This window comes from Gopherus flavomarginatus, chromosome 1 (assembly GCF_025201925.1).
Source record: "Gopherus flavomarginatus isolate rGopFla2 chromosome 1, rGopFla2.mat.asm, whole genome shotgun sequence".
NCBI classification, from domain to species: domain Eukaryota; kingdom Metazoa; phylum Chordata; order Testudines; family Testudinidae; genus Gopherus; species Gopherus flavomarginatus.
The window spans coordinates 208764297-208790097 of record NC_066617.1 but is presented as its reverse complement, the minus strand read 5'-3'; the positions used below and the strand labels follow the sequence as shown (position 1 = coordinate 208790097).

The window sequence follows — 25801 nt, the reverse complement described above, 5'->3', positions numbered from 1 at the left end:
GAACTTCCGCAGGATCCTGGCCTGGGTTTTCTCTACCCCTAAGTGGTCCTCCAAACAGGTGACTGTGGGTGAGGCTCAATATGGCTTTTTGATGTTTTAGTGGCACCAGAAGTCGATGTATTTTCTGTTCCTGCATTTGCACCACACAGTATAGGAGATCTTTCTTCACTGTAAAGTAGGGTCCTGGACCCCGGACCTTTCCCTCCACTGGTATCCCATCTATCTCAGCCACCTCTTTCCTGACATTATCATATTTGGGGTCCTCTGCCTGGTCCCGTCCAAAAGTCTCTCTCCCAGGACTAACCTGCCTGAGCTCCCAGGGGCCGGTTCTGCTTCTTCCAACCGCTCGTCGCCATCACGGCTGGGGCCAGCCTCCGGCTCACCTTCCGTGTTGGTAGTTTCTCTGATGGCTGCTTGTGTCCATCTGCCAACTAGCGCGGTCTTCTGGCCCTGGGTCAGGATCCGGGTTCCCAAAGCCTTCGCGGCCTTCCTTTCTTTTTTTGTCTTCCGGGCCTTTTGGGGGGCTGAGAATAGATCCTGAGAAAACTCAGAAGACATTGGGGGTTGACATTCCCCCAATGATAAGTCACTGCCAACACGGTCTCCACCTCCCTCCAGCCTCTCCGGGGGGAGTAAATTATCAAACCCTGGATAGTCCCTCCCAATAACTACCGGATATGGGAGTTTAGGAACTACGCCCACTGTCACCTCAGTGGAGTTCCCCTGAACCTCTGTCTCCACTGGGATGGTGGGGTAATGGCTCATGGCCCCATGCACACACGTCACTGCTATGCGTTTGGCTTGCAGCAGCTGGCTACTTTTTACCAGCTTACCCAATATAAGGGTGATAGCACTCCCCGAGTCCACAAGTGCTGTAGTCTCTGCTGCATTTATCTTCACCGGCCTGGTAGTTATGCGGGGCTAATGTGACGCCCGCAAGGTGGATAAGGGAGCATGGGATCTCCCAGTCCCCCAAGTTGCATTGCATAGGCTCCTCAGTGCTGGGACACTGTGCTGCTATTATGCACTCCCCACTTGCATAACATCTATAATTGTTTCTAATTATTCTCCTATCATGTGGGCTAGGGGGTTTAGTCCCAGGGTTCCCCCCACTCATGCCAATCTCTTCCTTCTGGAGTCTCTGCTGGTTTTCAGCCCCCCTCTTCCTCCACCTAGGACTCCCCAGGGGTTTGGCTGTCCCACCTTCCAGGGCTGGGGTTGGATGTTTGCTATGAAAGGGGCTCTCCTTGGGTAGTTGGGTCAATTCCCTGGCTGTCATGCGTCTTTCTACCAGCGTGATCATCTCGTCATAGGTGGACGGATCGTTCTGGCCTACCCATTTGCGGAGATCTAGTGGCAGTGCCCTCATGTACCGGTCAATGACCAGAACCTCTAGTATCTCTTCCAGACTCTGGGACTCTGTTTGCAATCACTTTCGTGCGAGATGGATGAGGTCATGCAATTGGGACCGCGGGGTTTTATCTTCCTGGTACCTCCACTCATGATACCGCTGGGCCTGCACTGCGGTCATTACTCCAGATCTGGCCAGGATCTCTGCCTTCAGCTGGGAGTAGTCTGCTGCAGCCTCTTCAGGCAGAACATGGTAGGCCTTCTGGGCCTCCCCACACAGGAATGGGGCAAGGATGCCAGACCACTGATCTCGAGGCCAGGCCTCCCGTAGGGCTGTCCTCTCAAAGGCCAGAAGGTATGCCTCTACATCATCCTCGCATGTCATTTTCTGCAGCCAATGGCTAGCCCGTATGAGCCGTGTCCCATGATGGCCACGGTTCAGTCTGTAAGGGTCTTTACCTGGTTTACCAGTTCCCACAACATAGCTTGGTCTTGAGCAGCTTGGTCCATCAGCAGGCGATTAGTCCTTGCCGCAGCCGCACTGCTTCTTGCTCGGCAGCTGCCTGGACACGGGTAGCCTCCTGCTGGGCTGCCGTGGCTTGTATCAGTGCCCACACTACATCATCCAATGTGGTGACAAAAAAAAAAAAAATTAACCCTCTCTTTTTTAAAAAAAAAAAAAAAAAATCACCCTCCTTCTTTCACCGCGCTGTGCACACCAAAAATCCCCACTTCTGGTACCAGTTGTGACAAAGTTCCTCCTCTTCCTTGGTGGGTCCTGCGCTTATTGGCGGATTTGCTCACCTCAGTGATCTTCCCCTCTGGTGGAACCCACAGTCTGGGTCAACTCCTCCTGTGTCTGATCAGGAGTTGCAAAGTTTGGGGGGAACCCGGGCCCGCCCTCTACTCCGGGTTCCAGCCCAGGGCCCTATGGATTGCAGCTGCCTATAGTGCCTCCTGTAACAGCTGCATGACAGCTACAACTCCCTGGGCTACTTCCCCATGGTCTCCTCCAAACACCTTCTTTATCCTCACCACAGGACCTTCCTCCTGGTGTCTGATAATGCTTGATTGTCTGATAATTCCTCAATCCTCCAGCAGCATACCCTCTCAGTCTCAGCTCCTTGTGCCTCTTGCTCCCAGCTCCTCACACGCGCTTCCTCTCCTCTGGCTCCTCCCCGCCTGACTGGAGTGAGCTCCTTTTTAAACCCATGTGCCCTGATTAGCCTGCCTTGATTGGCTGCAGGTGTTCTAATCAGTGTAGCTATCTCCACTGCCTTCTAGAAAGATCTTAATTGGCCCCAGGTGCCTTGATTAACCTGGAGCAACTGCCATTTGGTTACCATGATACTAGGGATTTGTTTAGCCTGGGGCTAACATACCTGTTCCTCAGTACTTTATGTGATGGGGCAAGGCCAGATGGCTACAGTTATGTATGTATGTATAAAATTGATGAGGGTAAATGATATCAGGGCATGATTTAAGAGATTCCCTGATTTATATAATTTAGCTTTCATCCATTAAAAATTTGGCTCTCTACTTATCTCTGCTGAAATACTCATCCGGGCCTTCATTTCTTCTCACCTGGAGAACTGCAGTTCCTTCCAGCTCTTTGGCATCCCAAAGTGCCAGCTCTTTACTCCAACATGTGCAGAAGGCTGCTCCCCATCTCCTCTGAGGTGGAGAGGAGCACATCCACATCCCTTCATCCTTAAATGACTTTGCTGGCTCCCCACTGTGCATTTCAGAATGCAGTTCAATCTAGAGCTCTTTGGTCTTTAAAAATCTCCAGTCAGACTTCTGTCCCTTGTCTCCATCTACTCCCCCCACCTGCTCACTTAGCACCACTTACTCTTCTGTCCCTTTACACAATCTCAGCACTGTTGATACAGAAACATAAGTCTCTACGGCTCATCATGAAATCCTTCTCTAAAGCTTTCTTCTAGCTCTCTCTGCCTTAGTCTTTGTTTCAAAGCTCAGATGAAAACCTCTTCTCTCCCTTGCCTATTTCTCATAATTCATTTTGGGATTCAGTTTGTCTGAGAGGAGCTGTTTAGGAGACAGTTGGATTATTGCTCAGTGAATCTATTGCCAGAGGTTTGTCAGCTTTTAGCAACACACACATTTTCCCCTAGAGATTCTGCAATAACTTTTTTTTTTTTTTAAGGTGTAAAAAGTCATGCATGTGAGCAGTGTGGAAAGTCATTTGCCAGAAAGGACATGTTAAAAGAGCACATGAGAGTCCACGATAACATCCGAGAATACCTGTGTGCGGAATGTGGTAAAGGTACAGACATTGCCTTTGAATTAGACATTTTGTTTAGTTACATTTCCCATATTAAAACCAATAGCTTCATTAAATACCAGGAAAGTCCTCAAAATAATGAGTCTTGTATTTTGAATAGGAAGCCATGCTGATCAGGATGTTAGGGGCCTGCCTTAATTTTACATCCATCAGTTCCCTGGCCTGCAGCAAGCAAATATGACTTCTAAAAGTTCTTCATCTGTCCTGCTGCTAATTTCAGGAATGCTTGCCTGCCTGACTTCCATCACATTTATGTCCCAAAAAAGAGTCAGAAAGAACGTAGTTTACCTGTGCGTTCTAGGCTGAGTTTTCAGGAGTCAGCAGGTAGAATAAACATTTTTCTTTACTTTGTTACTTGAACAACCTTGAACTGGAATCCCTGCAAGACACTAATATGGTGCCTTAGATTATGTTCTTGTCAAATTCCCTGTCTCTCCGTGCTTTTCTCTTACCCTCCTTAGTGATTGTTTAAATGTTTTTCATAGATTTTTTTTTAACTTAAAAAACCCAAACACATTATTTAAAGAGCATTTCTAGATAACCTCTGGGCATTCGTGGACATCTTCTGTTAGGGATGAAGTTAGGATCATCTGTTTGAAACATGCTCATCTTCAGTCCTTACTCAGGGTGGGGTGTGAAGGGTAATGCAGATGAATTTTCCCACCATATCTTCAGTTACATGTTCATGGCTCATAGGAATGAAGACAAAACATGCTCTGCGTCACCACATGAAACTCCACAAAGGGATCAAGGAATATGAATGCAAGGAATGCCATCGTAAATTCGCACAGAAGGTCAACATGCTGAAGCACTACAAAAGGCACACAGGTGAGAGCAACCCAGAGGACTGGTCATCCTGCAGAAATTGCACTTAATCAGTTAATTGGTTGTTTTGGAAATATATGACATTACCCTGCTCTGAGCGGTCAAAGAGCATGAACAAAACAGTTAAAAAGAATATTCATATACTGTATTTTAAAAGGTCTGAAGACTTTGACCTCTCATGAGCAGAGATCTGCCCACTATGTCATGGTTTGTTTTTTTTAACATAGACCATTGAGTCTAGGATACACTTTTTGTTTTGGATTAGGGTTTGAACTCTGATCCCCAGAGACAAATGTCTCACCCACTGCACCAGCTCCCATTAGTGCCTGCATTTCCTACAGTACTTTTGCAAACAATGGAAAAAGTGGTTAATGAAACTGATTTTTCATAACCTAAGATTTACAATTGTACCAGATACCTTTAGTCTATTATCACTCCAGTTTTAAATGTAATCTCTCCGTATAGGGATCAAAGATTTTATGTGTGAGCTCTGTGGGAAGACATTTAGTGAGAGAAACACAATGGAGACCCATAAACTGATTCATACAGGTACGTGCTCTAATGCAATGTATTGAAAGACAACAGCTTGACATTCCACTTTTCAAGCAATTCTGAGTCAGCATTCTGCACTACGTATTTTTTTTAAAAGATGTGTTCCTCTTAATGCACTATTACAATATTCACCTTTAGGGATCTCCACTAACTCCTTTTCATTTCATTTGCCACCAGTGGGGAAACAGTGGACGTGTTCAGTCTGTGATAAAAAGTACGTCACTGATTACATGCTTCAGAAGCACATCCAGCTAACTCACGATAAGGTAGAAGCTCAGAGTTGTCAGCTCTGTGGGACAAAAGTTTCTACCAGAGCTTCAATGAGTCGACACATGAGGCGCAAACATCCAGAGGTGAGATCTGTGGCAGATGGATTGTGGCTTATTATAAAATCACTTGGCTTAGCTGTGACTTGAAGTGAGTCATCTACTTCCTCCTTCTTGCATTCTGACAGGATTGATCTTGGTTATTTGTAGACCAAGTGTCTGTGTTAGGCTTGATTTTCTGCATTAATGGCAATTCCACAATCCCTTGCCCCTCTGTTTGGGTTCCTTCTAGTTGCTGATTCATAAACATTTAATAATTCCTTTTTTCTATTAATTCAGCTAATTGTTTCTGCTGTATCTTAACTCCGTATTTTTCTGTTTTGTCCTCATCAACTAGTGTGAATAATTGATCCCTGTTCCTTTTAAGGCATCCCTTTCACAAGTTTGTGGATCATTGTCTATCATGTCTTCCCTCAGAATTCCTTTAATCTAGCTCAGCTATGACCTACTCTACTTTTTTCCCTTGGAGATCTTGCTTTATAAACCATTTATCACTATTATTGCTCTTCCTTATAGATTCATAGATTCATAGACTCTAGGACTGGAAGGGACCTCGAGAGGTCATCGAGTCCAGTCCCCTGCCCTCACAGCAGGACCAAATACTGTCTAGACCATCCCTGATAGACATTTATCTAACCTACTCTTAAATATCTCCAGAGATGGAGATTTCACAACCTCCCTAGGCAATTTATTCCAGTGTTAAACTACCCTGACAGTTAGGAACTTTTTCCTAATGTCTAACCTAAATCTCCCTTGCTGCAGTTTAAGCCCATTGCTTCTTGTTCTATCATTAGAGGCTAAGGTGAACAAGTTTTCTCCCTCCTCCTGATGACACCCTTTTAGATACCTGAAAACTGGTATCATGTCCCCTCTCAGTCTTCTCTTTTCCAAACTAAATAAACCCAATTCTTTCAGCCTTCCTTCATAGGTCATGTTCTCAAGACCTTTAATCATTCTTGTTGCTCTTCTCTGGAACCTCTCCAATTTCTCCACATCTTTCTTGAAATGCAGTGCCCAGAACTGGACACAATACTCCAGTTGAGACCTAACCAGCACAGAGTAGAGTGGAAGAATGACTTCTCGTGTCTTGTTTACAACACACCTGTTAATGCATCCCAGAATCATGTTTGCTTTTTTTGCAACAGTATCACACTATTGACTCATATTTAGCTTGTGGTCCACTATAACACCTAGATCTCTTTCTGCCATACTCCTTCCTAGACAGTCTCTTCCCATTCTGTATGTGTGAAACTGATTGTTCTTTCCTAAGTGGAGCACTTTGCATTTGTCTTTATTGAACTTAATCCAGTTTACCTCAGACCATTTCTCCAATTTGTCCAGATCATTTTGAATTTTGACCCTGTCCTCCAAAGCAGTTGCAATCCCTCCCAGTTTGGTATCGTCTGCAAACTTAATAAGCATACTTTCTATGCCAGCATCTAAGTCATTGATGAAGATATTGAACAGAGCCGGTCCCAAAACAGACCCCTGCGGAACCCCACTTGATCTCCTTTGTTTCCCAGTGAAGGCTGGGAAACAAAGTAAGGGGCAAAGCTCTTGCCCTCTCTCTTCTGCATTAAAACCAAGCTGAGTAATAAGTACCTGAAATGTGGAGAGCTGGTTGTTTCTATTCTTCAGTGAACTGAGATTTATAGATCCTGTTGTGTACAGTGCAGCACGCCACACTCCGAGACTTATAGTTCAAGGGCACTGTAATTTTTGTTGCTCACTGAGGCATCAGGGCAGGTACATGATGGTTTGTCTTCTCCTGAAGTCCTTCAGTTTTAATGGGGTATTGTCTGCCTAGGAAGCAAGGATAAAAAGATGGACTGCAGCTGCTGTTATGTTTAAACTAAATTTCCAAGGGTGTGGTCACTTTGTTCATATGGCAATATAGTGACCCATATATTATGCTTATTTTTTCCCACAGAAAGCAATGAGATTTGATGGAAACTGAATGTTATGGAATTGGTTGCTGTGGTGTCAGTGAGAGGAGGGAAGATTATATACCATAAGATTATCATCAATGAAAGTAAAATACATTAAACTCATAGACTTTAAGGTCAGAAGGGACCATTATAATCTAGTCTGACCTCCTGCACAACACAGGTCACAGAATCTCACCCACCACTCCTGTATCAAACCTGTGTCTGAGCCATTGAAGTCCTCAAATCATGGTTTAAAGACTTCAAGGCGCAGAGAATCTTCCAGCAAGTGACCCATGCTCCAAGCTGCAGAGGAAGGCGAAAATCCCCCAGGGCTTCTGCCAATCTGCTCTGGAGAAAAATTCCTTCCCAACCCCAAATATGGTGATCAGCTAAACCCTGAGCATGTGGGCAAGACTAACCAGCCAGACACCCAGGAAAGAATTCTCTGCAGTAACTCAGATCCCACCCCATCCAACATCCCATCACAGACCACTGAGCATATTTACCGATAGTAGTCAAAGACGAATTAATTGCCAGAATTAGGCTATCCCATCATACCATTCCCTCCATAAACTTATCACGCTTAGTCTTGAAGCCAGATATGTCTTTTGCCCCCACTACTCCCCTTGGAAGGCTGTTCCAGAACTTCACTCCTCTGATGGTTAGAAACCATCTAATTTCAAGTCTAAACTTCCTGATAGCCAGTTTATATCCATTTGTACTTGTGTCCACATTGGTACTGAGCTTAAATAATTCCTCTTCCTCCCTATTATATTGATTTAACTAAATCAATTAAAATGTGTTGTGTTGTTACTTGTCAATGGATCTCCATTGTTGTTCTGTACTGGCCATAATTTATCAAGCTGACCAGGATCTGTTTATCTGTAGGTTCTTTCAGTTAGAATTGATGATTTAGAGCAGCTCCCAGAAGCTACCACCATTGATGCCTCCTCTATTGGGATTGTTCAGGTAAACTAACCGTGGCAGAATCCTAAATTCTTCTGTGACTTTGACCCTTGCCATTCACATGCTGTTTCCATGGCACTGAATGACATACACCATGACATCCACCATCACTGGTGAGTGACCCCGGATAAAACTGGAACCTGCTCATGAATGCTGGGGTTGGATTCAGGATCCTATATGCACTATGGGCAAGTGTTTTGCATTTGTCCCAAGCTTAGTCTTAAATGAGGATGAATAAACTTCTTCTGAAGGTGGAAAAACAGGTTTGAAAACTTTACTCTGACACTGTAGCTTATTATTACAGTAGTGTCTAGAGACTCCAATGGGGTTTGGGTTTGTGCTCCGTTTATAGAGACAGTGAAAAAAGAAGCAGAGCGAAAATGCAGTGGAAAAATGGAGCAGAGAGTGGGAAGAGTTAACAAACATTATTATTAAGCGTTTCAATACTGTCATTGTGTTTGGCTTTGTACTGAATAGATCAGAGACGGGCCCTGCTCTCCAGGTTAACAGACCTGTGGTGATCAGACTGTGGAAGAAGCATCGCAGGGCAGATTTGAGCTGGGGCTTTATAGGCCTTGTGGAAGAAGTGTGTTTTAAGGTGGAACAGTAGAGAGAAGAGATTGATCAAATCAGAAGCAGGATTCTGAAGAGGAAAACAGAAGATGAAGCCCTGGTCTTACTGAAGTCAATGGAAAAACTCCCATTGACTTCAAATGAGCCAGGGTTTCAGAGAGGAGTAGGAGAAGGAAATGAAAGAGGGATGTTAAGTGCTCAGGTAGAGCAACAGGGAGCAAGTGAGCTTGAGTAGTAAGAGATGTGGTGGTCAGGGAGCAATGCTGGGCAGAAGATGAGGACAGGGAGTTTTAATTTTATTTTAAGTGAGCAGAAGGCAGTGGAGGGATTCAGAGAGGCAACAAACATGATCAAACTGTGTGAAAAATGGAGCAGTGAGAGGACCAGCAATAATGCCAAGAAAAAATAGAGTGAAAAATAGAAGAGGGGAGTGGGCAGAGTGAAAAACAAATCCAGAATGAGTGTAAAAGACATTGTAGAGAGAGGAAGAAAAATTCTAAGGGAAACCAGATTCTGTGCGTACTGTAAATAAGAGTTGTGTCCTTTGCAAATATCTTAACCGTGTTCAGCATGGTTGGTGGGGAATGCATTCTTTAGTGACTCAGCTCAGCCGGTGTAGGTCATCTTTTGACTGCACTGCAGAGATGCTAATAACCCCTCTGCTTTGTGGTTTAGTGGGGGTACTGGTATTGTAAAGAGTTAATTACAGGGAGAAAAACCATTCCCTCAAATCTGGTCATCTTCACCTGGGGATGGACAGTGAACCAACCTCTGGTGACACTCTCAGATCTATGCTGAGCTAAATGACTTGAGCAGCGACATTCAGTTGTATTGAAAATCCTGTTCTTGTAGCCTGAGTTAACCCTGGAACAAGGAGAGTTACCCGAAGGCAAGCATATGAAAACTAAACGTGGCCATAAGCGAAAGCAGAAGCCGGGTGAAGAGGAGGAAGTACAAGTGCCTGAGGATCCTGCCTTCAGTGAATACACAGAGAAAGAAGCCGAATTCACAGGGAATGTGGGAGATGAAACCAATTCAGCTGTACAGAGTATTCAGCAGGTGAGTTCCCATGAAAAGCTACTGGACAGACATTGCAACAGGGGTTGATGCTGTTGGAATCTTAAGGGCAAATGTGAATGAGCTAGAGATTTAAAGCTGAAGGTAGAAATCACAATTCAAAGAGATGTACAAAGATGGGGAAGGAAGAGGGGTCTGTTTAATCCCCTCCACTTCCACTAAACTCCTTATCTTCATTTCAGCCCATTTGGTGCCACTGCCTCTTGCTGAAGCTAAACTTGCAAGTTTTGAATTAATTCAGTGAATCATTATCAATATTACATTTGTCTCTAGCTTGTTAGTTGCTTTCTTCCGCTTACAGCAGCAGATTCGCTTCAGCATGATATCCATGGCCAGCAGTAGGGGCACCAAAATGGTCTGCATCCAGCTAACGTGTTTTATTTCAGAGAGCCAAACAGAAGGTTCAGGTTTTATTTCTGTTTTTCCTTAGGTGGTGGTGACCCTTGGCGACCCAAACGTCACGGCCCCTTCTAGTTCTGTTGGGTTGACAAATATTACCGTCACCCCGATTACCACGGCAGCTGGAACCCAATTTACAAATCTCCAGCCAGTGGCTGTGGGCCACCTCACTGCTCCTGAACGCCAGTTACAACTTGACAATTCAATCCTTACTGTGACGTTTGATACTGTCAGTGGTTCTGCCATGCTGCACAATCGCCAAAACGATATTCAGATACAGCCACAGCCAGAGGCAGCCAATCCTCAGTCTGTGGCCCATTTTATAAACCTGACAACCCTGGTGAACTCCATTGCTCCTCTAGGGAACCAGATCACAGAGCAACATCCATTGACATGGAGGGCAGTGCCTCAGACTGATGTCCTGCCGCCCCAGTCGCAGCAAACACAACAGCAGTCAGGACAGCAGCAAGTTCAAACAGAGCAGCAACAGCAGATGTACAGCTACTGATTTATACTTGAAAAGTCTTGAAATGGACTGGACTATGAGACAATTTTAAAAAAAAAGTGGAAAACTATAAGTGAATTGTTTGCTGGATACCAAACAGAGATGGAAAAATGTTTATACAATGAAATGTAAACTAAAATTGGCATAGCACCCTGCAACACTGTGGTCTTTAAATTCACACACTATTTCTAAAGGCAGCACCATGGAGAAGTCTCATTCTAAACTCAGCACCCAGTATGTTGGTGTGTTTTGTGCAATGATGGTTCTGGGTTTTGACAAGAGCATCACAATAGACCTTACACAAAGAGGGAAAATCACAAATAGTAAATATGACTAACCCCTCAGCCATACAACTCAATTGTTTTCCAGTCTGGAGGGAATGTATACACTGAGGTGAGGTTCACTGGTTGTCACCTTCTAGAGACTGAAATGTAAAGATATAATTGAGCCCCCCAAAAAGGATTGTCTTGCTTTTTCCATCCTTAGAAGGTCTTGTATCTCTGGTAAAGTAAGGGTGAGGGTTTGGGGCTGGAAGTAGGGGAAAGTCTATGGGGTAAAGAAAATGTACCCAATTTCACACAGTATTTCCATTGTGGTGATGGAAAAATCTTTTATCAGTAAAACATGTCAGTGCTACCTGAAGCAAATAGCCAGTCTTATGTTAAAACAACTTTACTAGAAGACCATAAAGTTGTTTGAATCAAACCAGTTATGAGCTGAAACCATAATGTGATAAAATTATATAGAAATTTTGACAAAATTACCTTTCAATATTGCTTTTAGCTGGGAGGCCTGAAGAGCAATCAGTCCCCTCTGATCAAGTTCAGGATGTGAATTTACCAATTAGTCTTCTTTCATCATGTAATAAACATTTGAGAAAGTACTTTTTTATATAGCCTTTGTATTTCACTGTGTGTTCTTGGTGGATATTTATGTATTAACGGCTGGTCTGACTTGGTTCCATGTATCTTTTCCTCTCCTTCTGCATGGCAGAACTAATGTGTGGATTCTGCTTGTAGAACTTCCAAATCTCATAGCCACACACGGGCTGTTATGAAGTCATAAAGTGCAATGTCTATCATTCATGTAGACTGCCACAAGGAGGCAGTCTGAGCCAATGGATATAGGCTTGCCTGGATATATGGGAATTGAAGGGCAGATACACCCATCTATGCTGAGACTGCCACTTCCAATGCCTGATAAGCTATATCCTCCATATCTTCTGTTTCTGCCAGTGTGCAGTCTGGATTGTTGCATATCAAAATGACAATGATATCCTCCCACACAAAGGACAAAGCACTGCTGTTGTCAAAGAGCAGTGAACAGTAAAAGTTGCTCTCTGCCACTGGACACCTGAAAGGCAAATTTTCCAAACCAGCAATGGATGAAGAAAAAGTTCCTTTGCTGCATTACAAACAGAGGCACTCAAACTTGCTAAGAGGGATATTCCTTGATATGGCAATTGCTGCACTTCACAATGGAGACAGACTGATGTTAGTGAATAGCCTATCTGTGCCTAACATATTACTGAAAATGTTCAATTTGTAAACAAAAATGTGATGAGGAATGAGTTAAACTTGAAAGTGTGTCAGCAAGATCTACCTCACCCTTAGAGAATGAATTATAATATCCACAGAAGAATAATTCTACTTAGAAATAAAAACAGATCCCTCAGAAGTATGAATGCCTGGAAATGAACAGTTAAGGGATATGCAACCACTTTGCTCATTATTAATTATTTGTATTGTAGCATTGTCCAGAGGCCTGAAATAGGAGTGGGACCCTATCGTGCCAAGCTCTGTACAAGCATTCAACAAAGAGAGTCCCTGCCCCAAGGGGCTCACAACAAAAATAAAATTCAGAACCATATATTCTATTGCCCCATGCAAATTACACCTTCCCATGCAACTTAAATTATGCACCCTTGTGTGAAATAATAACAGGGTTAGCGAGATAAAGAAGAAATAACATTCTGTTTAATTAGAACTAAAGATTTCAAAACTAACAAATCCTGCAACTTGGCAGGGTGTTAGACTAGATCAGCATTTCTCAAATGCAGTCACAGCCTCCTGGGCAATGATTTGGGGGAGGGGGCAAAGCAGCAGCCTCTCCCCCAGCAGGGGTTGGGCCCTGTCATCCTCTGCAGACACAAATGCTGGAGGAGCAGGCAGCTAGTGAGTTTCCCCACCTTCAGTGGGGTCAGGTTTCAGCCCTGGAGTGGTGGACAGCAGGCTCCAGCTGCGGGGCCCCCGGCTGCAGTGCTTCAGGCTCTGTCTCCAGGCCCCATCCCCTAGATGCGGGGCTTCAGGCTCCATCCCCCAGCTGCATGATGACAGGCTCCAGCCCCAGGCTCAGCACCCCTCCCTCATCACCCTTGTGTCCCACTGCCTTCTCTGGCTCAGGGCTTCAGCTGCACCATGGCAGGCTCCAGCTCTGAGCTCATCCCCCATTACCCCAGCCTTCGCTGCCTCCTCCAGCCCTAGGCTTCAGCCATGCAGCAGTTGTCGGACACTGGCCCCTGCTGCCTTCCTGTCCACCTCCCCATCCAGGGCTCAATTTGTCCTCAGGCTTACCAGGGCTGAATAAGTCTGCAGTGAAAGTGATACATCTCTACCCCGATATAATGCGGCCTGATGTAACTCAAATTCAGATATAACGTGGTAAAGTAGTGCTCTGGGGGGAGGCTGTGCGCTCCAGCGGATCAAAGCAAGTTCAATATGATGCGGTTTCACCTATAACGCAGTAAGATTTTTTGGCTCCCGAGGACACCGTTATATTGGGGTAGAGGTGTATTTGTAGGTTTGTTAATATCACTGTTCATAGCAAACTTAGTAGCGAGCTGGGAGGCTGTGAAAAGAGGTATTAACATACAAGCATCATTTTTCATAGCAGCAGACTTATTAGACTTAAGTCTAAAATGAAAAAAAGCAACCAAAAAGCAAAAGGAACAACAGAAGAGACAAGAACGAGCAAAGCACCTTGTGTTTCTGTTCTGTTTAGACCCAGTAAAGAATAGAGAGAACTGTACATTATTTTTATTATTGAGTCTGCAAAGAAAGCCAACATAAGTAAATTACATACACCTGTCCAAATCATTGTACATATTTGTTTTTTCCTAAAGTTAATTAAGTATTTTAGGAAAAATTGACAAGAATGGCCACCAGCAAGAGTTGGGGCTGCACTCTGAGGCCACCAAAAAAATTGAGAACCCCTGGACTAGATGACCCTTGCTGTCCCTTCTAACTTTATGGTTCTAGGATTCTGTGCCCCAGGGTACATTTGCTTATGTTGGAATTCAGTTTTCTGCAAGTGTGTTGTGCTGATTGAAAGCGTTTTTTAGAGAGAGAGAGCGAGCGAGCACTGGCAAAAAAAAAAAAAAAAATTTTGGCTGAGAGATTTCATTATGGAGTTACAAAATGTGATGATATATGTTGCTGTAAAGTTAACTGGTACATTTTACCTAAATTTACTAACAAACATATGTGTAGCTTTTTAAAAAGTGTACTATATGTTAGAGCCATATCAGACTGAAAATAGACCTCTTGATAAGGAAATGTTTGGGGGTGGTTTTTTTCCTTCTTTCATTTTCCTAGAAATATGTTTTCAACTTTATATGTATTTATGCAAACTGAAATTTGGCTAGGAGGTGTAAGTTCATCAGATGGCAGTAAGTAAAAGGAGTATGTGGCAAGAGTGTGTATTTAGTTTCTTTCATTTCTCCAGAGCCTAGTAGATTGGTGTTTCTGCAGTATAAATAATGAGGACTGTGGCTTCATCCCTTAACTGTTCATTCCCAGACTATTATTGAGGATTTTTGAACCAGAAGCATTATAATACATTTGCAGTGGGACAGGATAGGCTCTATTGCTAAATGCTTTCAAAATCAATTCATTCCTACTGTAGTTTGTTGTTTGTGAATTTCCCTGCTTTTTTTTCCTTTAAGTGCCAAATGTTGAAAGAGGGTTGATGTTTATATGGTTTGCAATAGAGAGAGCCCTACTGAGAGATTTTATGAGGGCCAATTAAGCAGAGCTTTCCTCTGGATGTTAGCAAGGCCATAGAAGGAGAGTCCAGGGTGGGGAAGAGTTCCCTGTGGGTGGGATCAGAATAGGCACAGTGGAGAAGGAAAGGCTTTTATCTGTGTGATCATATAATGAATGTTTGCATGCCAACCATTCATCTGATCTACTGTAATATCAAAAGAAATGTCTCTCTTTTGATCCTCCAATAGCCTTCCCCTAACCCTAAAATACTAAAAGGCATTTCACCACAGGAGAACAAAAAGCAAAAACATTGAAGTTCCTTGACCAGGCCACTTTGAAGAGATTATGAGCTAAAAAAGTATTAGAAAGTTTTTCAAAAAATAAACTTCAGCTAAATTTGTCAGAGCACCACAACGTTAAAACTCTTCTACATGGGTCAGTATACTGCAAACATCACGTTTATCAGAGCATTCCTCTTGATTTTTTTCACTTCCCCCCAAAAAGCCATGTACCCAGGGTGAGATGCAGCGTATGGAACTGCAGCACGATTGATGTTTTTTTGGAGAAGTTGGGGGTGGAGGATCTTAAAAATGAGCTGATCTTGGAGAGCTAGTGAGTGCTGCAGCTTCACAACTGTTCTCCCTATGAAAACGTCCTTTGCAATGCTCCCTCAGGATTGGCCTGCTTTTAACTTTTTTCCACAGAGTTTGTCAAGGATTTTTCTTTAATACTTTGGCCCAATATGAGGAACTTGCTTATCTGAGCAGTTTATATATCTCCTATGCTCAAGAAATATTGTCTTTAGATAAAATGAATACCAAAGTTATGCCACTTTTGTTTCAAAGTAAAAATACAAGGGGTGTGTAATCAGCACAGAGACGTACATTTATTGAACAATATCTTTGCCAATACATCACCAGCCTTTTTTGACTAACGTTAAGTTATTCCCTGTCTTTTCAGCAATGATTTGGGAATTTTGCACATTCATAATAGCAAAATATTGAATTATTTGGAGCCAAAATAGCAACATTGTATAGCATTCCATGCACATACAATTGTCTAGTGGTAAAATATTTATTTAGTTGAACGGTGCTTATGGCACATTGACGCTGAAACAAAGGAGCCTCAAGCTGCAGAATCTTTACTAGCGCTATCATTCAAAACCAAAAAGGGATTAGTGTACCACAGGGCTTTGCCTACAAGTTACATAGAATTGCTCTAAAGGCAATAGGCTTACTCAATAGTTATGTCACGTTACATTTGTACATACCACAGAATACAAAAACACAGGGTACAGTTTTCAAATAATTATACTATAGCAGTGCCATTGTAAAGAAATGGGATGAGGAAGAGGTTAAGTCCTCCTCACTTGTAGTCTGAGTTCTCTCAGGAAAACATACTGTATCAAGTGCTATTACACTGTCTACTATTAAACTTTTTTGAGACTTCTCAATATGGAAAGTGTATATTTTATGTAGAAACTTGTATCGCTTTTCCATCTGTCTAAATTGCCAAGTTCTCCATACCTTCTTATGTTCTGGAAATTTTGTCTGAAGATGACATGTGGGTAGGTATTCAGGAGTTAAGTTTTCAGAGAAGATTTCCTACCACTGTGTAATAGAACAATCCAGTAAATGGTGCTGTGTGTGTATGCAAAGGTAACTGAATTTCCCATCCTGCAACCCATGAGTAGAGCCATATACACAGCCTATATATACGCAGACTATGGATGCCATAACATCTCCAATTCCTGGCTTCCTTACACTGAATTTCCCTTCTTTATCTGCTGTGGACTGGGCTTCCCACTGCCATGCAGGAGCCTGCAGAATTTTGTAATTTTGCCTTCAGTTAACAAGTTGTGAGTCACTGATTTCATTCATAGTATTGTTGTCCTCACACAGAAGCCAAAGTAGCAATGGTAGAAAGAACAAGAGACAGCTGCAGACTCTTCTAGATTCTGTTGTTACTTTGAGAATCTATATGAATTTAATTTACAGCCGTTTGAATATTATGTAGAAATTTACATTTGTGTTCATTCCCGATGTAACAAGTAAAGACACACCCTGGTGGGGTGTCACAGGTATGAGGAAATACTAAGAGGGAAATCAAATTCCTATTTTTATTCTTGGAGCAAAATAGCTAGTTTATAGCATTACAAATATAAGATTTTACAAGAGGGCATTGGAGGACATCAGGAACTTAGTAAAGAAATGAAACTGAATTCCTTGCAGAAGGGCAGGGGATGGGCTCAAAATACCATTGAGACAATATCCAAAGGAGAAAATCTTATCGAAAGTGAGGATACTTATTAGGCCACTGGAGCCAGTGAGCCTTGCAGGGGCGGATGGGCAACGTGGAGCACCAGGAGAGAGACTTCTCACAACAAATGTGGCATTTGTACTTTGCAACTCCATCACTCTGCAACCCCAAACAACAACAGACAAGCTCATGCCAACTAATGTCCAAAATAATCAAAAATTACCAGTTTCAAGAAAACAACTGAACATGGACAAAGACATAGATGGTTTTTATCAGGTCTTCCAAAGGGTGTTTCCTCCAGTGCTGAGATGTTTTATTTTTCTGCCACTAACCCATTTGCACTGCTATAGCTAAGAAGAAGCTGCAGTTTTCTTGATTAAACCCCTGATTTGGAAACCTTTATAATGCTGCTGTAAAAATTTACTTCAGGCTATGACTTACACAAAGTGTAGCATACAGCACATTTTAAAACAAACTTTGAGAACATTGTCTTGGATGTTTTCTTTGTACCTTTCTACACGCACTACTTGTTTGAGCTATGGAACTCACCATTTCCATTTCAAACTGAAATTCATCAAGCATCCATAATGTAATCAAACCACATTTGACGTTTCGGATTGTTTTCTGAAGAATCCAAGAAATCCCCCACTGCCCTTGTACAGGGCCCTGAGCTCTCTCCTAACACTCTGCTATCCTCGGTCCTGAGTGTTCTCATGCATGCTGTCTCAGCACCCACACACACAGTCCCCTACTGCTGCCCTGCATCCAGCTCTGAGCTCTTCCCCAGATAGATAGGCTGAAAAGCACCATCCTCACCAAGGCCCAGCAGTTCTGGGAACCCAAACTGCATTCGGTGTGTCTGCTTCTCCAGGAGCACCAAATACCCAGATCCAGTCCTCCCATGCATCTGTGACTCGGGATTCCTAGTTAGGGTGACCAGATGTCCCAATTTTATAGGGACAGTCCTGATTTTGGGATCTTTTTCTTATATATGTTTCTATTACCGTATAGCCCCATCCCAATTTTTCACACTTGCTGTCTGGTCACTCTATTCCTGGTGCTCCCTGCTTTGCTTCTCCCAAGGGTTGGGGGTGCCCAGGGACACCAGGACTACAAAAGAGGTGTTGCAATGTGGCACATGGAATTGCAGTGCCTTTCAAATTTGGCTATGGAAGGGTCTGGACTGCTCCCTCATTGTGCCCCTGCCTAGCAGTGGGTCCTCTAGCCCCACGCACCACCAGAAAGCTCCTGGGCATGACTGTGCCGGTACTCGTCCCAGAGCTGTGCTACACACGCTGCAAGGCTTGACTCTGCAACGCGCTCAGCACACTGGCCCCAATTCAGCAACTCATTTAAGCACATGCTCAACCTTCAGAAGCATGGAAGTCGAGGGGAACTACTTAAGCACATTCTTCACTCTGAGGACATAAGTACTCTGCTGGCTGAGGACCAGAGTGCTCATCACCTTGCAGGATCAAACCCTCTCACCTTTTCTCCTGCCTGCCTGTTATGTTTCTTGTGCCCTCCTTCCTCCAGCACAGCTCTCCACCATCTCTGTGCATCTAGAGCAGAGAGAATATATATGCACCAGCAGCAGACACAATTTTCTACACTCTGGGTCCTAGTGGCGCGCCTCCCCCACCCCCAAAGTCTGACACCTGAGGTGGTCGCTTCAGTTTGCCTCATGGCAAGGCCAGCCCTGGCTATCATGGTGCACCCAGCATGGAAAGCAGGTTCCAGGTGGTTCTGGCGCAAGTGTGGGACAGGCCTGGTCCTTGCACTGTGTCAGGGGTGGGTGCAGCCTTGTCACCAAGTCTGTGTCCCAGAAGGTATGGGAAAGGGGACTGCAGGATGATCCCCCACCTCTGGGATCAGAATTTTAAAATATTGTGCACAGAATTTTTGGTTTTTTTGGTGCAGAATTCCCTCAGAAGTAGTAAGGGGAAGGTTAACACAGTCGTATGGATTCAGAAGTTGGCTTTTTTTCATTTCACATTATTTTTACTATAAAACCAGAACACAGACACTAAACCCATTTTAACAAATGTTTCCTGATAAAGTAATAACACAAAACTTGCAGAAATGTACAAGTTACAGAAGAACATTTATGAAACACAAAACAAAGGCAACTTAAATGTCTTTGAGCATATGTCATACTGGTATAAGCACTTTTATACTGATATAACTATTGTCTACATTAGAGGGTATTGGCCTTGTCCTCACTAAGATTAAAAAAAAGGGGGTGGAGGTGTTCTTAACTTGTTAGCTAACGCACATTAACTAACTCAAGGTAAAATCCCAGTGAAGACAAGGCAATTTGCAGTTTTCATACCTGTGTGTGACTTTTGAAATAGAGTTACGGGTTAAATAAACTATTCCAGTATGCCATATGATTTTTTGCGCAGTATTTAAAGAGACATATTATACCATTAGATCTATCTCAATAGGTTAATAGATGGCAATTCCCAATGCCCAAATATTATTTGATTTTGCTGTAGAAATGACATACTATCAAAATATGCAGGCAATACTTCCTGATGCAGACAAAACTCTCTTATTTTTCTAGTGTAGCTGGATAAGAGAGACAGGGCCGGCTCCAGGCACCAGCAAAGGAAGCAGGTGCTTGGGGCGGCCTATAGAAAGGGGCGGCACGTCCAGGTCTTCAGCAGCAATTCAGCGGCGGGTCCCAGTCCCTCTTGGAGCGAAGGACCCGGTGCCGAATTGCTGCCGAAAAATGAAGCAGCGTGGTAGAGCTGCCGCCGAAGTGCCGCTTTATCTTTTTTTTTTCTCCTTAGCTGCTTGGGTCAAAAAAAAAGCTGGAGCCGGCCTTGAAGAAAGACAATCCACTGACTCATTAGAGATACTGAAATTGTGACAGGAATATTCTAAAACTTTTCAAAAGTTAGTTTTTAATATGTGTTTTTATTGCTGTAACGCCCATGCAGCAAAACATCACAACTAATTCAAAGTACCAGGCCCTGGCATTCATTCCATTCGAGGAAAAGTATCTGATTTGTATCATCTTCCTTGCTCTCATTTCAGTTTTTTTTTTAATATTGACCTATTTACTTGATCTAGCTATTTTGACTTTAAAATGTTTTAAAATAAACTGTCACAATTTGATAAAGATGGTTTAGCTAAACAAACACAAAGAAGAAAAAATGCAGTATTGACAAGATGAAGGGTTTCCAAATTTTCACTTAGAATTGCCTAAATTGAAAGCAGCTTTAACTTCCAATTACGCCTAATGTGATCTCTGAGTGGCCTTTGGTTAAACAAACCTTTTACCACAGTGCTGGTATAAAAAAATGTGTTCTGAAGGATAAAATAAGTGAAGAGAGAAAATACTTAGTTGGTAGCATAGAACTGTATGTTGAATGCATTGTGAGGGGCCATACCATATTAAAGACTGTTTTAAACTAAATTTTAGTGTTTATCATTTCCAAACAGTCATTCCGGGAAGGGCTCTTGTTCTGCACTCTGAAAGAGAGATACAATTTTATCACATTTAGTTCAGCAGCAAATTAAAGGTGAAACGTACTCAATGCAAATAAGTTTGAGATGCTAAAATGATAAGGGAATGACCCAGATCCTCATTTTGTCACTTTGTGGGACGAGCAGCATGCTGCAGAGCTGTTATACATACTGTTTTGTGGATGGTCTCAGAAGAGAACAATTGAGAGATGTGTTTGTTCGTCCTCCCTCATTCACTCAACACCCCTACATATTTAAGGCCCTATTCTGACCTTTCAAAGGAATGCCTGTTTCTGACTTTAGAGAGACAAGGTGGGTGAGGTAATATCTTTTATTAGACCAAATTCTGCTGCTCAGAGATGCAAGCTTTTGAGCTACACTGAGCTCTTCTTCAGAGCTGAGAAAGTTACTAAGAGCGTCATAGCTAAATACAGGATCAAACAGATAGTTTGATATGCTAAACTATCTGTTTGATCTTGTATTTAGGTGTTTTCCTGGTACATGTGAAGAAGTCATGATTAGTCAATTTTTGCCCTAATCCTGCAGGCTTTACTCAGGCAAAAGAAAAGTCGTTGTACATATGCAAGTTAGAACTATTTAACTTGAGTAATCAAAAGAAAAAATTAGAAACTTGCTCCTGAGGGAAAATGTATCTTATTTTAGTTCACTATCCTCCCCACATTTTCCCATGCAGTACATACAGATCTCAACATGAACTAAGTTTTCCTGTCGGCATAATTTATTTATGTGGTTAGCTAAGTGAGAAAAATGGGTTAAACAGGTGACAATCTCCAGAAACAGAGAGATACATAACATGCTGCTGGCAGAAAATTTTTTACAAGGCACACCGTATTTATTGGTCTTGTTTAGAGGAATCCTATCATTCCTGAAAACATGGCTGGCTGACAAATGGACAGCTATTATTTTCATTTTATAATGCATTAAATTACCTTCCTATTTAACATTCTGTTCTTGCATCATAGTCAGTAAACCAAGTGCAAAGACTTCACCAAAATGAGCATTGACCTAAAAACTAATTTCAACTGAACCCTGACTAGCTGTATTCAGTTGAAGTTTGTAACAATCTAAATTCTGACAGTTTGATCATCATGCACCTTGGCTTACTGCTCAGGCAATCATCACAGTGTACAGCAAAATTAACCAGACATGTGGCGTTGATCTAGCTATGAATAAAGGCAAGTCCTGTAAACACATACACATCTCTTTAACTTGAAATGTGTGCATAAGTATTTTCAGGATTGGGGCCAAAGAGTGTTGAAATTTACAATTTTATTTTATTTTAAGGACTTAGGACTGCAATGTAAGCAACACATTCAATGCTGCCATCCAGTGTAACAGCAATATTAATGGCTGGCCACAGTGCTGCAGAAAATGCCCTGAGGAACCAATATCAGCTGAGTTAAAATGGAACAAAGTACACATGAAAAAGTAATAAGGGGCAGAAAAGTCCCACTTTGTTTACAGAGGTTCTCTTTTCTTCGCCAGGAGTAGGGGATGGGAGTAAGGCTTAAATATCTAAACTTTTTTTTTTTTTGCCTCAATCCAAAAAGGTCTCCAAAGAGAGACCAGTTATAATTTATTTTGTAAATCAAGCTGTGACAGACCATGGTACAATCCAGAGTAACGAGCAAGTGTGTCGCACCTGCCCAGCAACCTTGGGTGCCTTGCTGAAGTAGCTCACACCTGGGCTGTTCAGTCACAAACAGCTTCCCAGCATGCAAGCCAGACCCTGAGTGTCTGTGTGTAACTGCAGCCTGCTAGCCACACTTTGGTTACAGTCTGGCTCTCACCAGCCTTGGTTATACTACAGAGTGACTCCAACGCCCTCCTCCCTCAGATTTCTGCCCCCAAAATGTATATCATTTATTGCTAACCCTCTCCTGAACAGTATAAAATATTTGAAGTCCATTATTCCTTAAAGGGAATATGCCATTTTATTATCTCAAATAATTATCAAACACTTCAATTTAAACACACTGGCTTAGCTAAAACAGTCAAATAAGCTTATTAACAGCCCAAGCCAGCACTCAGAACAACCTGCTCAGAAAATTAGCTGGTTCAACCTGGGGGCAAGCACCCAGATGCTTAGAACATCAGCCCTTGCCCTCTGCTACTCAACAGCAGAGTAAAGTGTTCCTATCTGGTGTTGCTCATCTTCATGGGCGGTGGGTAAAACTTCCTCTGGGGGAGGCGAGATCCTTGTCCTGCCTCTTCCACCCACAGCCCTATCCACACTCCACCCCTGCTCTGCCCCAGGCCCCGCTTCACCCACCACTGATTCACCACTCACCTCTTTACCCACCTACCGAGATTTCCCTCCTCTCCCCTCCTTTCTGCTGTTCACCTAGTCACCCCCACCCCTCCAGACCCTTTTCCTGCTCATCATGAGACCCCAACATCCACCTGCTGTGCAGCTGGCTCGCTGCTCGCCTCCTCACCCACCCTCATGACACCCTCTCCCTTTTCACCTTAAAGCACTAATAACATTCCCCAAGGGAACTGAACAGGCAACACGCATAGCACCATTGCCAGACCAATTCTCCTCTGCGTGGCAGGGAGTTCGGTGTATGCTGTATAGAGAGCAGGGGCAGCTTTAGGAAGTGCGGGACCCAATTCGAACATTTCGGCGGGGCCCTGGCAGGGATGACTAAAAAAAAAAAGTGTAAAAAAAAGCCTTTTGTTTCTTCCATGTATTTACTTTCCATTACTATATAAATAATACAATTATATATTATGTACATTGCATCATATATGCTGTTGATTGCTTATTAATGACCGCGATTTCACATGTGTGAGTCCCTGCCACTCCCTGCAGGTGTGCACATGTGTGGGTCCCAGCTGCTCCCTGCCCCCCTCATTGAAGCAGGTGTGCAGATTTACTGCCCTGGGAACTGCAGGGCAGCAGTGGACATGGGGCTGGTTGGAGGCAGGGCAGAGGCTGACTGGGGGTAGGGTCTAGCTGCAGGCAGGGCAAGGGGTGCAGGGCTGGCTGGAGACAGGGGGGTGTGGGGTGGACTGGCTTCAGGCAGGGCCGCAGGGGGATGCAGCAGGGGTTGGGAGGGCTGGAGACAGAGGAGTGCGAAACTGGCTGGCTTCAGGCAGGGGAGTGCAGCGGGGTTGGCTGGAGACAGGGCAGGGGGTTTGAGGCTGGGTGTGGGCAGGGTGTGCAGGGCTGGTGCGGGAAGGGCTGTGTGGGGGGCTGGCTGGCTTTGGGTAGGGCCACAGGGGTGTGTGGCAGGGGGTGGCTGGAGACAGGGCAGGGGGTTTGGCAGGGGCTGGCTGTGGGCACGGGGTGCAGAGCTGGCTGAGGGCAGGGCTGGTGAGGGCAGGGCAGGGCATGCAGCAGAGGCAGCTGGAGCCCCAGCCCTTTAAATAGCCCCCAAGCCTCCTGCTATCCCAAGGCTCTGGGGGTTATTTAAAGGGCCCGGGGCTCCCCCGCTTCTACCCTGCCCCAGACCTTTTAAATAGCCACGGGAGCCCTGGAGAATACATGGGGGCGGCGGGGCTCTGGTGGCTGTTTAAAAGATGGGGTGGCAGAGGCTGTTGGAGCCCTGGACCCTAAATAGCCCCCAGAGCCCCCCGCTATCCCAGGGCTTTGGAGGCTATTTAAAGGGCCCAGAGCTCCAGCCGGGAGAGCGGAGCTGCAGGGCAGCTTGCCGCGCTCCGGCCGGGGCTCCAGCTGGGAAGTGGGGCTTGCTGCGCTCAGGCTGGGGCTTCAGCCGGGAGAGCGGGGCTGTGGGGCTTGCCACGCTCCAGCCGGGGCTCCAGCCGGGAGAGCGGGGCTGCGAGGCAGCTGCGCTCCCGGCGGCGCTTTGGTCAGGGGAGCGGGGCCATGGAAGACCCCAGAGCAGACATCAGTGGGCATAAGTAAAAAAAATTTAAAAGGCGCCTAAGGCGCGGGGCCCTCTTACGCGCGGGGCCTGGTTCCCGGGAATAGGTTGAATCGGCCTAAAGCCGGCCCTGATCGAGAGAGAGGAAAGCCCAATCTCTTGTTTTGAAAAAGTGCTTGTCATTGACAGCCTGCTTTAAAGCAGGAGTTTAATCATCTTTCTTTCAGAGAATCCCCTGCCAGACTCATTTACTTAAACTGGGTTTGAATAAAACGACTAGATCAAGAAATAAACTCACTGGCTATGTCAGCTCCTCCTTGAGCCAGGTTAGCAGCTACTTCTTCTGGGTACAAAGAATAATGGAAGGGTTGGCATTTGGAAACTGTTTTTAACCCCAAGAACACATTTTCCTATGATATAAAAGCCAGCTGAATGTGTCCAAAGGCTTCCTAGGTGTTGGCAAATGCCTGTTAAATGGGTTCATTATCACTTTAATGGCTCTTTAACAGTTTCAATGATCTCTGCTACTTGGTTTCTGGAAGGCTTTTTCACTATGTATAGTTACTCGGGGATCCCCTCCACTTGCCTCCTCACTTCCCCGTCTGCTGCTGACTCCCTGCTCGCATTCTCTCTCTCTCTCTCTCTCTCTCTCTCTCTCGCTCGCACACACCCACCCCATGCGGAGAGTGGGGTGAGGAGAGACGCAGCCGGCAGCTGCAGAGACCTCTGAGGGAGAAAGGGGATGGGGTGAAGGAGAGGAGAGGAGGAAGACTCACCCCAAGCAGCAGCAGCAAGCAGTGGGAGCACTGGAGAAGGGTCAGAGCAGGTAGGGGAAGAGGTGGGGGGCACCATGGCCCAGGTGTCAGGCAGCAGGTATGACTGTGCTAGGGGAGGCAATGCCCATGCTCATCTCACATGAGGCTGGTCGATGTACAGCTTAGCAAAGCTATGTGTATTTTTCTGGGACTTTACAGGCCACTCTGTTGCCCTGGCTACCGATACTTGATAAGATAGCACTGTTCCATATTCGCCATGAGAAAACCTGTCATGCTGTGAGAACAACAACCTGCCTTTGTACGCAGACCTCTTCAACCACCTGCCAACTCGCCTGTCTTCTAGACTCCCTTTATGGTCATTTATGCTACCACAGACATGATGGTGGAATCTTCTTGGCACAATGAATGGTCAGCGACGACAGTCATTAATCACTTTCTCATCACTGACCCAGCCATCTGCTCACCAGGTTTTGATCTATCAAGGCACCTGTGGTCATCTCTGAACTGCTTTCAAACAGGGCAGGGGAGCTGTGCAACCAATCTCTTTAAATGGGGTTTTTCTAATGATCTGAGATGCAGCTGCAATCAACTTCAGACTATGTTGCATATCCTTGATGAGTGCCTACTGACTTATTTTGATGGTGGGCTACCA

At 44.3% G+C, this 25801-nt stretch overlaps 1 protein-coding gene across 2 annotated transcripts in view; it reads left to right on the top strand.

Annotated features, from left to right (window-relative positions):
- Positions 1-12677, top strand: part of PRDM15 (PR/SET domain 15) — a 57046-nt gene extending 44369 nt beyond the window's left edge. For both annotated transcript variants that reach the window (XM_050933454.1, XM_050933464.1), the window contains 7 exons: positions 3518-3637; positions 4352-4483; positions 4946-5029; positions 5210-5385; positions 8175-8255; positions 9678-9884; positions 10333-12677. In XM_050933454.1, the coding sequence (XP_050789411.1) occupies positions 3518-3637; positions 4352-4483; positions 4946-5029; positions 5210-5385; positions 8175-8255; positions 9678-9884; positions 10333-10809 (1277 nt within the window). In that variant the 3' untranslated portion in view covers positions 10810-12677. The remainder of the gene's footprint in view (positions 1-3517; positions 3638-4351; positions 4484-4945; positions 5030-5209; positions 5386-8174; positions 8256-9677; positions 9885-10332) is intronic.
- The last annotated feature ends 13124 nt before the right edge of the window (positions 12678-25801 follow it).